General features: G+C 46.6%; 1 protein-coding gene across 6 annotated transcripts in view; it reads left to right on the top strand.

The window, feature by feature from the left end:
* The window catches only part of TMTC1 (transmembrane and tetratricopeptide repeat containing 1), a 257,444-nt gene that overhangs the window by 217,498 nt on the left and 25,062 nt on the right, over positions 1–14,884 (top strand). For all 6 annotated transcript variants that reach the window (XM_025209059.1, XM_025209058.1, XM_006027760.3 and 3 more), the window contains one exon: positions 9,622–9,730. In XM_025209059.1, coding sequence (XP_025064844.1) covers positions 9,622–9,730 — 109 coding nt within the window. The remainder of the gene's footprint in view (positions 1–9,621; positions 9,731–14,884) is intronic.

The raw sequence follows: 14,884 nt of genomic DNA, 5'->3' as shown, positions 1-14,884 counted from the left end.
AAGAGTTGCTGTTAACATAGGAATCTGCCACCCACTACTCTTGGACATAATCTGTCTGTCCAAACAGCTGCTGTTAGTGATCTGAGCTTGAGCAAATTTATTTTGGAATCTTTGGGTTTTCTTGGAAGTACTGTATTTTTTTTAATCTAGCCATTTTCCGTTTTGGCCACAGTACAGACAAGTATTTCCCAGAAGATAAATCTTTCCCAGGAAGTACTGCATGATGATGTTTTAATGAACCCCTGGCTTTGTTTACTCACTCAAAAAGAAACAAGTGTGTCATCATTTTCTTGCTTTATACAGATATCAAGCAGAGTATTGCTAAACAGTACAAACTGCTTTCTCCATGAAAAAGCAATAGCCAATGCTTTCACCTACAATGAAAAAAATCACTTCCTCCCCTTTTTTGGAGCCCATAGTCATTGCGTCTCTCCCTTTGGCTTAATGTTTGTCCAAGTTCTTCAGTATGGAAATATTTAATTCTTGACTATGAATTCAATTCTGATGAGACTTAACTTGAAAATTGAGATAAATATGAATTATTCAGAACATCTCATACAGATTTATTGCCTTGGGGACATTCAGGAAAAGTGGTGGTGGTGGGGAATATTATAAACATTTGAGGTAAATATTTAGGAGAGAAATGTGCACAGGGTTAAATAACCTCAGTTTGTTGTCACAAGAAGAATGGGAAACAACTTCTTTGTTGTATTCCTTCAACTATAAGGAGATATAATATTCAGTAGAGCACTTGTGTCTAATAAAAGTATGTGTACCCCATGCACTGCAAGTAAGTTATAGCTACGCTTTTAAGAAGAAACTTAAATGCGTAAAGGCAGTATTAATTGAAATGTTTATTCATATTCAGTTCAATACCTAGAGGAGCACATGAGATGTCTAGGATGCTTGTTGTAATGATTTAATCAAGGTTCAACAAGATCACCTATTCTGAGGAAGGGGAAGTGTCAGTGTGCCTGTCCTCTGAGTTCCTCTGATGAAGGCTGTCAGACATAAATGGGAATTTGCTGAAGAGGCTGGAGAAAACAGGGGGATGATGGGAGGAGAAGTGACAAGGTATCACGTAAAAGTTAAATTCATCAGAAATTTTTCAATATTAATATTTTTAAAGGTGCACTGGTATATTGGTCCATATTGTATCGGCACTGATAAAAGGAAACTTGACATTATTGGCAGTTGACTTTCTTTGCCTATGTGGCTGATAATGTCACTGAGAAATGCTGCATGCATGGGGGGTGGGGTGGCAGGAAGAAGGGGCGGGATGGAGGGAAGGGGCATGGCAGGCAGATAGAGGGCCCCATGGTGAAGGGGGGAATGGGGCTGGGGTAGGTGCGGGACGGAGTTGCGGGCAGCTCGTCTGGGGGGCGCGGAGGGCAGCTTGTGCTGCTGTGCATGCTCCTGGGGAGGCATGGGAGGCATGTGCCCCCAGAGTTGTGCACAGGGTGAGAGTGGGCTGCCCGCTGTGTGCTGGGGCCAGGGGCTGCACCAGCCGTGGGCTGGGCAGAGGTGCCGATGAGAGGAGGGGGCTGTGGGGTGGACTACAACCATTTCAAAATTCACTGTAGCCCCTCTGTAGCCCTGTCTCCCAGTGCCTCCCCCACCCACCGCAAGCACAGCCCCAGCCCAGCCCCCGCACCGGGAAGAGGCCAGTGCAGCCCTGAGCCCCAGTTTGCAGCAGGTAGCCCACCCTGACCCCGAGCACAAATCCAGGGGGCACATACCCTCCCCTGGCTCCGTTCTGTACCTTGCCCTGGCTCGGCAGTGCCTGCTCCAGCCCCACTCCCTCCTTCACCATGGGGGCCTCAATCTCGCTCCCCTATGCCCCTTCCCTCCCCCACATCCCTTCCCCCCACAGACTTATCAACCAGACTCTGCTCTTCAAGCTGCTGGGCTGCATATTGACAGTCAGATCAGTATCAGCTGATATGGCTGTTTAATAATTGGCCATTGGTATCGGCCCAAAAAATCTTTATTGGTGCACCCCTAATTATTTTGTAGAGACTAAGGCATTTCCCCATTCCAGCAAAGAACCAAACTGAACACTGCATTTCATGAACACCATTTTTGGGGTTAGGAAGGGTCTCTGATTTGATACTGTCTAGATTGCATGCAACAATGCTTCTAGGGAGAAGGCAGGGTAGAGGTCTACCTTAGGGTCCCTCTGAACATGTAGGTAAAGGCATGATGGGACTTTTCATTCCATCCAGGAAGAGCACACACCAACTGCTGAAGCTTCCTTAGCCTGACGAAGGGTTTTTGAACCCAAAAGCTTGCTTAATAACTATTCTCCAACCATTTGGGTTGGTCTAATAAAAGATATCAAATTCACCCAAGGAGCCTTGTCTGCCTGATGGGATCTAATGCACAAACTGCACAATCATGCTTTTTGCCATGCCACACAAGCATGATGGGAGGTGTAATTATGCAATAGTGCATCAGATCCCATCATGCTTTACTGCCAGGGCAGAAGGAGCTTGGGATCACAGTCTCGGGCTCCTTCTACACTGGCATGTAGCAATGTCTCACGACTGGAGGCAGTGCTCCCAGTCACAAGGATACCCCATGCATCCCCATGGCTGGAAGTCCCATCAGCTAACCCAGGCTCCCAGTCACAGAGGTGCTCCAGGTATCCCCAAGTCTGCAAGCCCATAGCTGATGTGGTGTCACTTCAGGCTTCCCTAGAGCTGGGACCCTACATCAGCTGCAAACGCTCAGCTGCAGGGGTGTCTGGAGTGTCCCTGTGGCTGGGACCTCCATCAGCTCTGGGCTCCCAGCCAGGGGGGCACATGGGCTCCGAGCTGGGAGCCCTGATCAGCTGACTGGGCTCTCAGCCAGGAGGAGCACCTGGTCATATGTTCAGTTAATGATGTAATAGGAACGAGCCACAAAGTTATTATACCTATTTTGTAAAATAACTTTGTGGCTTATTTCTCCTTTCATCGCACCATTGATTGGTTGAACATGTGGGTACCAACTTAAGATGTAATTAACTGGTTAATCGTGTCTTAAGTGTAACATGTAGCTGGAGCCTTATAGACCTTATAGTCAGGAGTGCTCAACCTCTGACCTATGGGCCAAATGTGGCCTGCAGAGCCTTGGAATCTGGCCCACAGGGCTCCCCACAGTGCAGGAGATCTAACAGCAGGAGAACAGTGGCACTGTCTGCCTACTGCACTACCGCCACCCATCCCTGCTGCCAAAATCCTAAATCCCATGAGGTGGATTGGAACTGGGCCACAGCCCTCTCCCCACGTGGGCTGATTGGGGCTGGGCCATGCTTCCTTCCCTCTGTACAGCTGGGTTGGGGCTGGGCTGCTCCCTCTTCTCACCATGGGGCCAAACTATGCCCCCTCTCTGGGGACAGCTGGTTCAGGGCCAGCTCGTGTCCACTTCTTCTCCCTCTCTTCCCTCCACAGGGCTTGGACCACATCTTCCTTTTGCAGGGTTGAGCCATGTCCACTCTCCCCACAGGGCTGGGTTGGGACTGGATCATGCCCCTGCCAATGGGACTGGGTTCAAGCTGAGTGAAGCACCCTTCTGTTGCAAGGCTGGATTGGGGATGGGCCAAGCGCTCTTCCCCCACATGGCTGGAACAGGGCCAGACTGCCCCCATTCCTGTGGCCATATGGGAAGTGGTGTGCTTGCCGTGGCTGCTGGATTGGGTCCACCACCCTGATCCAGCTCGCAGAGGGATTGAGCACTGCCCATCTGGCCTGCAGACCAGAAAGATTGAGCACCACTGAACTAAATGAATGCTATTAGAATGAAAGGATATAATTTATTTCTGAACCACAGTTCTATGTACCTAATTTTTTCACTTTCATAGGGTAAAATTTTGGAGGCGAAAGGAGTAAATTTTAAATTGTCCATATCTGAAGATACTCTAATTTGATTAGATGTTAATAGATAAGCATAACTACTGAGAAACTTCAGAAATCTTTTGGTTCTGATGTAAAATCAAGATCCCTTCTCCTGGGCTTCAGTAGTCATGCAAGTAAAAATTAAAGATTCCATGTGGGTGTTTTGGGGGTTTTGTTGTTTTTTTTGCTAAAGGAGATGGGATAATAGAGAAATTACACTTATAGCTTATCCAAAGGTTTTCATCATTAGAGGAAAACAGGTTACTCTGCTGTGTCAGGCTGTGTGACAGCCTTTCCTGAGTGCACAATAGAGCCTTTGTTAATCTGTGTAGTTATTGCTTCTTCATTATCTAGTGCTTTACAAATGTTCCAAATAATTTGGGGAAAAATGCTAAGAAAATCCAAATCCTGTGCTGGTCTTTTCACTACTGATGAAGTTGAGCCCAGGGCTCTGAACCCCTACAGGGCTCCTAAACTCCACATTATGATTTAAATGGAGCATAGGTGCCTGCCTGGGGCAACTTCCACCCTTTATATCACAGTGAAGGGGTTTTATTCATTCGGCTCTCCTGCAGCCAAGATCAAATTCATAAAACATAAGTACATCAGAGTCCTGTGTGCTGTGTTGTCTGAGACAAAGCAAACCATGGTAAGCATATTAAAAAAATATCCTTCTGGCCTCTATCCTGCAATGTGCTGAGCATCCTGGCTCTAAGCCAGGAAAGCACTTTAATTCATGATTCACTCTCTGCTCACATGCTTAAAAGTCAAGCATGTGTTTACGTGTCTAGCTGCATTAGGGCCAGAGCACTCAGCATCTTCCAGGACTGAGCCCTAGTAGAGTTTGTCATACCTGCTCTTTTAATATAAGCATAAGAGTGATGTTCATATAATTCACCCTGTCACATAAAAAGATGCCATGATTTTCCCTCCTTCACCTCCTTGTTTTAAGGAGACACGTTGTCCTTAGATCAAACAAAAAAGCCATTAAGGACAAAAGAGTAATTAAGAGGGTGCAGTGCTCAGAGTACCTGCTTGAGGTTAATGGGGACTTTTACTGCTGCTGAATGGATCACTTAATCCTTTTATTTCTGTAGCTGGCATTTCCTAGGTTTCTGCCGAAGGCTGATACCTTTAGAAAGCAGCCATCTGTTTTCTATTTATATAAACGTGTTGCAAAACTCGAGCCAAGGAATCCAAAAGTTTTATAAATTGATGAACTAGCTAGTCTTTAATTAGTGAGGGGGGAAAGTAGTTCTTTATTTGTTTTTGCTTCATTCGTGTAATTTATATAGTGCACCGCTGGAAAAAGAAAAAGACTAGCACAACTGTTTTTACTTAACTTAAAGCACAGGCAAAATATCCCTCCAGTTATATAACTCGAAAGGGGAAAAAATCTGCAAAGCCACAAATATTATCAGCTGAAATTTGCACTTATAACAAGATCTGGTTTCTTGACCGTGTTGCTCAGATGAAATCCAAGGCTAGAGCTGCAAGGTATTTACATATTTTTCCATGTTTCAGATTCCTTTGCTTCTTTTCATAGGGTACAGAGTTCATCTTATTCCTTTGTGCACGCAGCACAAGGAAGGCTTATTCCAGTCTAAATTAGCATCCATAGTCAGTCAGAGAAGCTTCTCCCATTTCTAAGGTGGGAAAAATGCTTCTGTGGCAACAGCAGATTGCTACATTAGGTGTTTCCAACTATTTCTGCTCATGCCCTGCCTAGGAATAGTGGCAGAGATTCCCTCTAGCCCTCATCCCCAGCCCAAAGATTGTTAACTCACTTAGGACTGGGCTAGTGGCAGTGAAGACATGAAATACATTCCATTTAATTAGTGCAAAATATTTAATTAAATCATGATAGTCTTTGGGTATGCAGCATTCATTTTTAATTAAGTACCTCAAGATGCAAAAGCTAACAGTGCCTTTAAGTGCTATTATCCCCTTTGTATATGTAACCCTTCTGCTGGGCACCAGTCAGCAGCAGCAAGGGCCAAGTTCAAATTTCGGGGTACCCAACATTTTTTTACTGTGGCTTGAGCCCCCACCCAGAAATCTAGGATTACTAGATTTGACTGTTGTGTCCCACATAAACAAAACTCCCTCCTCACAAGCAGGGTAAACACAAAGGACAGATTTATTAGAGAAAACAATGGAAAACACCAAATGCATCTTAAAACATGACCAACTACAAGGCATAGTTTATAGGATGCGCCCCCTTGGGGAGGTTTCACCATGCCCAGGCAGTCTGGGACTTGCAGGGCTCACCCAAGGGTTAGTTTGGGGGGCTTTCCATTCCTATACCTACTACTCAGCAGGATAGTCCTATGAACTGCTCCTTGGGTTTTGCTGCATCTTGGGGAGCTGCTAGTGAGCATAGGTCCTTCTGTGGTGCAAGGGGCCCCTCATTGCTCCCTAGGAAGCTGTAGAGTGGCCATATCCACTTCCACATGATGTCTTGGGGGTGTGACTACACCCCAAAATTTCTAGTCCCAAATCCCCAGCTCTTTTCGGGCAAAAAAGTGCAAAAGAACTCAAGAGAAGGGGAGCCAGGCCCATCCTGATTCCTGGGCCTGAACTGCAGATGGACTCAGCTATTCAGCTAGGCTAAGACACAAGAACTGCTATAGCCCCAAAAGGGCCCAGCCTCCAAATCCTGACCCACGTTCTACCAGGCTCTAATCCTGGTGGTTTGCTCCAGAGATTAATACCCCCACGGTACTATCCTACCCCAAACCCAGGAAAGCAAAAAGGGGACAAAGAAAGGGAGAGGAGAGGCGTCCTACATTCAAACTTCCTCTCGCCTGCACCTGAGAGTTCCTTTTCATGTTAGGTGTGTGTATGGTGGGGTGTGTGTGTGTGTATGGTGAAGTGAGGGAGTGTGGGGGCATAGGGTATTTTGGTGGGTGTCTATGTGGGGTGGGTTGTGGAGGCAGGGTGTGGGTGCATGGTGTTTGCGGGGTGTAAGGGAGGATGGGGGGGCATGGGGATCCCTCCCTACACTCCCCCCATGGCGCATAGCCCTGCAGGCTGTGACAGCAGCAAGCGGGGGTGCTTAGGGTGTTCATGTCTGGCACAAGCACTGGCGCCTGGTGGCTCATGGCACTGGCCAGCACTGTATACCATGGCAAGGAGTGTAGCCCCACTAGGCCACATCTATTACCAGCTTCCCTACTCCCTGCCACGCAGGTCCTGGAGTCCGTTGGAAGTGGAAGGGAGCCCTGGTCCCTGCTTCCCTGTGGAGTCCTGGGACCCATGTGGTGGTGCAGGCAGCTTGCTCCAGCACATGGAGCTTACCCCCGGTGGTGCAGGAGTTGTATGTGTGTCATAGAGCCCCAGTGACAGAGGCGGTGCAGTGGGGCTGCACTCCTTGCTGTGATGTGCAGCACTGTCCAGATCCATGTGCCACCAGGTGGCAGTGCCTGCACTAAGCACAAGTGGCCTGAGTGCCACCGCCTGCTGCTGGTGTTGCTGCTGCTGCCACCGGCAGGGTTGTGCATCATGGCAGGGGTATGGGACCATCTCCATACCCTCTTACCCTCCTTCACATCCACACCCTGCCCGCTCGAGTGCTGTGCTGCTGCCACCTCCCTAGACATGGGCTCTGCACTGCCGCCAGCCCTAGCCCCAGCTCCACGTTCCATGCTCCTGCCCAGATGCAGCTCCCCGCCTGCCTCCACCCCTTTTGCTTCCCTACCTGCTGCCCAGAGCGAGTGGGACACCAGGGCAGCTGAGCTGGTTCCTTGGCGGTGGCAGCAGCAGCCCCACCCAGAAGCTGGTGCTGGCTGGGCCAGGCCCTTCTGCCCACAAGGGTGAGAGTGAGGTACAATAGGGTCTGTTGGGAGGGGGCGAGGGTGCATACGTGGGTGCCTCGCTCCCACTCGTGTGGGTGAAAGGTCTGGGCAGGGTACAATTAGTTGGTGGGTGTTGCGTCTGGATGAAGGTGCCTGGCAGCCCGTGGGTCATGTTTTGCCTGCCCCTGCCCTGGATAGTAGGCCTAACAAAAGCCACAGGTATCTGCCTACATGCAGTATCTCCTGTCTCTTTCCAGCTTGCCCAAGCAGAGGAGAGAAAACAAGATACTCGCATGTAGAAAACATAGGTAAATACAGCACAGCAGAGAAAAAGGAATATACAATCATATTTGACTAAAATTATATACAACAGCACACTTTGCAATACAAAATAGCTTGTACATTTTGTGTAGACTACACGTATATATGGGAAATAGAAGCAAAGAGAGGTTTCCAGTAAGTGTCCTATTCCAAGGTCATTCAGTGAGTTAGTGACAGAAGTGGGAATAGGTCCTACCAGTCAGACATTCTATGCCTTTGACATCATCCCAACCTATAAGGCAAGTGATTTCCTAATGGCTTCTTTGAGAGACGCTTACGTCACAGGTTGTGCACTGTGCTCTGATAAAATTGTCTTTAGTTTCCCCTTGACATAATACCTAAATCCTGACCAGCATTCTACTGGATGCACCAATTTTATAGATTTATTCTGTAGACAGAGTTCAGAATGAAAGACAAATCTTATAGCTAGATTTCCAAATGGACTGGAGGACTTTATAAGCAATGATAAAGTCTGTGGTTTTGCAAGCTGAGAGTACGACACATACCAATTGCCAGGGTGAAATGTTTTTATTCTCTCTGCAGTTCTTCAATGCTAGGTAACAGTATTACTTGTTTGCTTTCGCCTGCATGTAAATCATCAGATAATGGCCACCTTTGTGATCAGGATACCAGACTAGTGGAACAAAGGTATGTTCCATTAAAATGAACCCTATGCCCTCTGGCCTCCCCAGAGCATAACCTGCATAGGGAAGGGGAGGCTCCATGCGCTGAAACTCATAGAATTTCCCCTGAATTATTTTGTTAGTTTAAAAGAAATGAAAGAAAACAATCTTAGAAGATTTGCTGGAGATAAGCACATCTGAGGATGTCCCTTGCCTCCCTGCTGTTTATGGGGCCTCACTGGTTCTTGCTCATCCCTTAAAGAATAATGATTTTTTTTATAACCTTTCCAACCCTGACTGCTTCTGAAACCCTCTCCCTTGTTCAATCCCTCTTAATGAAAGGATGCAGTTCAATAGCATGGATAGCATGCAAACAGCATGAAACTAGCAGAATATCAGGCTGTACTAAGCTGTACTAGTTTGTGCCATGACTGTAGAAAGGAGAGAAGTCATGAAGGCTTAACCAGCTCCTGTGCATGCTCCCTGCCCTGCTGACTCCAGAGCTGGAATACTTGCAGATGGTCCTTTGAAAGCTGTGGTAGAAAGATGAGGTCCTACATTCCCATTTCTTAGAAAGATTCTTGTCCCTCCCCTGAAAGCATTGTGAAGGTTTCCTGAAATTCTTCCCACCCCCCAGCCCTCCCCAAAAACAACAAAACAACAACAACAACAACAAAAAGGTGCTGAAAATGGTGGAGAATTTTTGCAGTGAGTTTGTGCACTGCCCAGCAAGAAATCTGCAAGTGGACCAGGTACAAACTTAACTCATATCCAATAACTGTAGTTCTTCATTACTCCTCTTCAGAGTGGCAGAAATGCAATGGAATTCTATATTTCCTCAGGAGATTCTGGTTACAGAGGTTGTGGATAGAAGTTAATTATTTAGTCTGTTGAAAAGAACAAGGCAGGGACTTTCAAGCCTCTTTTGAAGTATTTAATCAATAGGTGACCTAAACACATTATTAAAAGAATTGGGTTTTTTTTTCCTTTTATGGCTTGCAGGTCCCAAGGGAAGAAGGAGGAAGCTATAACCTTATTGAGGGATTCCATTAAATATGGTCCAGAGTTTGCAGATGCTTACTCAAGCCTGGCTTCACTGCTGGCTGAACAGGTAAGCATCAGTGTTTTGGCTTGCACAGCATTATGCGCCAATGTTACCATATGCCTAGTTTTTGCCAGCATGTAGTAAAAACACTTTTGCCAAGATATACTTACCATACTTATATACCTATCATACCTTACTTTATTACAAAAATGTAATTCCATGGATATCTGGCTAGAGTAGTTGCTTTGTCTTACAATCAAGTGCTTCAGTATGATAAACCCCAACTGAGTAAGTCAACAGATTGAAGTGATTTGAGGTTATGCTGTAAACTTGTTAAAGGAATTGTCTAGTTCTTCCAGCTACTTGCATGGATTCCACAGACAACCATAACATTTTCCTTCTCTGCACATCTTTGATTCTTCCCCAGAGCAGCATCCAACTGCTGCACTGATGGAGGCAGGGATCCTGTGGAAAACACAGTAATAATCACATAATGAGAGACCATGTCTTCATGCATCTTCACAAGAGGGCAAATTTATGTTGGTCAAAGCAACTTTAACTCTGGGTTTCATAACTTAGAGGGTATGACTACATACTTTAATAAGGTGTAATAGCATGTCTGTCTGCATATAATTTCCTGTCCTTCTAAGTTCAAGTTAAATAGAGTTTTAAAGGTATGTGCTGGCAGCAGGTGAATGGGGAGACTCAGGACCCCTAGATCATATTCCAGGCTCTGGAGGCAATTGTACTGTACTAGGATTAGAGTCTTCTAGCCGATCCTCAACAACTTCCTTTCCAATTAACATGTTAATCATGCCCTAAATTGTAACATGCTACATGTTCAGCCAAACATGCTACATGTTCAGCCCAATAAAATGGTAAACCAGCCACAAAGGTGTTCTCATGCATACATTACATATATAGGCTTTGGATATACCCCTGGCCAACCACAGGATCAGGCAGGATACCGCTTTGAACTTCTTCAGATGCACATTTGGGATTTGAGGCATTTAATGTCCTATGCCAAACATCACGTGCTTGCCACCCGTGCATGGCAGGACATACGATTTTGGGGATGAGGCATCTCAATCATGTCAGAATTTTAACATCTGCCAAGGGCCCCAGATTTCAGAGTCAGTGCCAGATTCCATATTCTGAAATAGCTGTTACTGTTGTCTTTTAAAATTGCAGCTTAGACAAATGCTTTTCTGGAATGGTTTGAGCAGAGAGTTGGACAAGGTTCCTTCCAGTCCAATTTTTTTATGATTCTTTAAGCACTAACACAAAATCCACCACCTGTCTAATTTCAGGTCCCTGCTTTGCAGTATGGGGGCATTAAAGCTTTTCAAAGAAAAGGTTGCCAGAATGTTAACATTGGCAAAACACATTGTTTCACTTTGCCTTGTTATTGGAATCCACAGAGCCATTTTGACTGAATTTTTTTTTAAAGAACAGACCAAATTGTTATATTTTGGCAAAGTTATAAGTAAGTGAAAATAGGGTCTCACAATGGGAAACATTAGGAAACTTTAACATAAACAGTGCTGCTAGCCCAGGGATAGTAATTATGAGTGGCTAGAATGTAAGAACGTAATAGTTGCAATTCATTGGGTCAGACTATAGGTTCACCATGCCCAGCATCCTGTGTCTACCAGCCCATGCTGCATGCTCTCTGATGCTTACTTCAGTAGATAAAGACTGCCCTGCCACCCACTGCCCTTGCCAATATTAACCAGGTTCTGTACAAGGGCAGTCCCTGCCTACCAGTATCTCTCAGCCCTCCAGAGCTAGTCATGGGGCTGCAGACCCCATGGCACTCCTTGCCTCACCATCTCAGCAAGCTGGAGCCAGTCAACCTCCAAACAGTCTACTACCACCAGCTCTGCACGCTTATACTCTGCATAGTCCATCATCCAATCCTCACATGCTACCCGGACAAAAAGTGGCAGGACACCTTAGGTGAGGGCAGAGGCAAGGGTCTCCGGTGGACAAGTCTGTATTCCACCCTGATCCCATGAGCCACAGGGGACCTCAGCTGGTTGCTCCTCCCCAGAGCTGTCACCACAGGCATGTATCTAGTGTGCTTTACAGATGCCCCACAACACCTGCCCCTTTTGCCAACAGAGGGAGACCCTGGCACATGCCTACCTTGAGTGAACCAGCTTGTAGCCCCTCTTCCGCCTCCTCCAGAACCTCTTGCTGAGGCTCTGGCTGCACTTCTCTCTGTCCCTTTTTTATTATGCACTCCCCATCTGTGGCCCCACCAAGCCCCAGGACCTCCTGGTCAACCTCCTCCTGGTTCTGGCCAAGGTGGCCATCTACAAGACCAAGAAGGAGACTCTGGCCAATGGGGGACATTGGCGAGTGTGGGGCTGTCTTTCTGTCACTTCTTCATTTATGTCTCCAGGCAGTTTCACTGCTAAGCATCCACAGACTCCCTCGACTCATTCGGGGGCCAGTGTGCTCTGATCAGGGTCCCCTTCTGGATCTCTTGTTTTGAACTTGTAACCCTCACTCCTGTTACTGTTTTCTTTATTTGTCCCAAGCTATCAGTTGTTGTATTCTGAGTGGACTCCCTTTTTAAAGGGGATTTATAGAAGTTCATGGTGGGCCTAGGCCCACTTCACCAAACACAAAAAATAAGCCAGTGACCACCAGGGGTGCCACTTCCTCCTGCCTGCTGGAGCTTCTGGACCAGGGAGTAGCAGGAGCTTTTCTGAGTTGCTGCAGGCTCCTATTTTCCTCACCATCACCATCTTTCCCTGAACCTACAGCCCTGTTTCCCCTCTTGTGGGGAGGGGAGGTCTCCTGCTTCACCCACCTGCTGCTGTACTCACCTGCAGTGAGAGGGGACCCCACAATGCCAATGGGGCTCCTCCACCACAAAAAACACCTGCTTTCCTGTTAGCTGCTCTGGCAGCACCCCTGTGTTGTACCCTCCTGTGGTGAGTTCTGTGGTCCACTCTCCTTCTAGTTTTTTGCATATGGCTGAGTAAACCAGAAGTGTGCTTTCCCTTCTCCCTCCCATGTGTCTTTATGTGTGCCTTTTTGTGTTTTATCCTTAGCCCCGGCCCCTCACCCTACCCCTTCCACACTCAGGGCAGCCAGAGGAGGCACCCTGGACCCCCTTTTCCCCATAGCAAGTCACCCTCTCTCATCTAGTCAGAAGGGGAGTGCACAGCTGCCCTTCCTGCACCCCACTCTACCCCTTTCCACCTAGGCACTTATGGCAGGGCAAGGGCCCCTTGAGGTGGCTGCCATCTCTGTGGCATCCAATCAGGGGGTAGCCAGTGAGAAGGGTGAAACCCAGGGGGCTCTCCCTGGCCAGTCTCCCCTAGAAGGGCCACAGGGCCCCTCCAAAACCAACCAGGACAGGGTTTCCCCAGGCAAGGGCTTTTCATCCTCCTCCTCCACAGGATGTGGGAGAGGCAAAAGGGCCTGTGAGCAAGAACAAAAAATCAACACCAGCAACACCTCATTATCAGGTGCCCTGCCCACTCAGCCTTCCCCCAGATCTTCCCTCTGTTCAGCAGCCAGAGTTACACTCCGGCAGCTACAGGGAAGCCTGCAGCCTTGGAGCCTGGGCCCTCCAGTGCCTCCACCCACACTATTCTGGGCAACCAGGATCTCGAGTGCCCACACATCTGTTTCGAAGGAGGGGGGATGGTCATTCTTGGGCACATAGCAGCACATCCCATGGCACCTGCTGATGACACCATGGTCCCATGGCACCTGCTGGTGACACCCTTCCCAGGAGGGCACTGATCACCAACTGCCTGGTCCTATCCATGCTCCGGCACCATTTCAACACCCTGGCTATGCCCCACAAGCTCCTGGCCAGTCTCTGGAGACATGCATTGGGGTTCTTCTGGCCAGGACAGCACTAGGTCTCTGCAGGTGTCCTGAGCCTCCCATTGCTTTATTTCTTCTTTGTATTTAGTTATGTCACTAGTGGCCTTCCTGATTATAAGGGGTTTTATAGAGTTTTCTTATGGACATAAGCCAATAGTTTTCTTGGCATAACAAATCTTGCTTGTGTCACACAGTGGCAGAGAGTGGATGCTGAAAGGGATAGTGAACTGGGTATGACCAGTGTTTTTTCCCCTCTTCCTTTCTTGCTTGCAACTTACAGCATTTAAGTTCTAGGAAGTTCTGATGCAGAAGTTGTATTCCTAACTCCTGTGCTTAGATAGCTACTGATGCCATTTTCCTCCAAGAATTTGTCCAATTCTTTTTGTAATCTGGCTAAACTGTCAGTTTCCTAAATATTTGATGGCAATGTGTTCCACACTTTAATTACACACCAATATAAAAACTTCCTTTTGTTAGTTTTAAATTTACTACCTACTAGTTTCATTTTGTGGACCCTAGTTCTTATAAATAATAAATCCTTATTTACTTTTTCTTTACCATTTAGTATTTTGTAAGCTCTTAGCATGTCCCCCTCAAGTTTATCTTTTCTAAACTGAATAGGCCTAGCCTCTTTAATTCCTCCTCATATGGAAGCCCCTCCATACCACTAATCATCCTTATTACCCTTCTCTGTACCTTCTCTAGTTTTTTTATATCCTTTTTTTAGGTGTATGGACCAGAACTGAACATGGTATTCAAGGTGTGGACACACCATGGATTTATAAAGGGGCAAAATGATACTTTCTGAAAGATACTTCTACTTGCTAGTTTTCTATTTTATTTACTTCTCCTTCCTTTTAGGAAACAGTAAGATATTGCCAGATCTTTGCAAGATAGCTAGAAAGATCTGTGATGACTGACTATAGTAATGTCAGGAGATGTTCTTTGGGTTTTCACTGTCTATGTGCTTGCATATACCCACATAGGGAGTCAAGGAAGAGCCCCCACATCATGTTCATTGCATGAAAACTGAGTTTTGAGTAAGTTCTTCAGTGGAACAGGCTTTTGATAGTATATGAAATGAATCATTCACAAGTTACAAGTGGTTTTAATCCTAATAGAATCCCCTAATTAGAAGCAGTGGTCGTAAGGTTAGCACGGCAGTAAAACCATAGAGCTATAACACCATATGTCCAAGTCAGATTTCATTAACTGTAGTTCCACTGCACTAAGAATGCTAAATGCAACAAAAATCCATCTTACTTCACATACATAGTTTGTTTGCCCTTCTATGGGTTGACTTAAGGAGGCCAATATATAAATAAATAGATACGGTTGTCTACAGTTTCCTCTGAAAGTAACAAATTC

The sequence above is a fragment of the Alligator sinensis genome, unplaced genomic scaffold, assembly GCF_000455745.1.
Source record: "Alligator sinensis unplaced genomic scaffold, ASM45574v1 scaffold659_1, whole genome shotgun sequence".
Classification (NCBI taxonomy): domain Eukaryota; kingdom Metazoa; phylum Chordata; order Crocodylia; family Alligatoridae; genus Alligator; species Alligator sinensis.
This window is presented reverse-complemented; position numbering and strand designations above follow the sequence as displayed.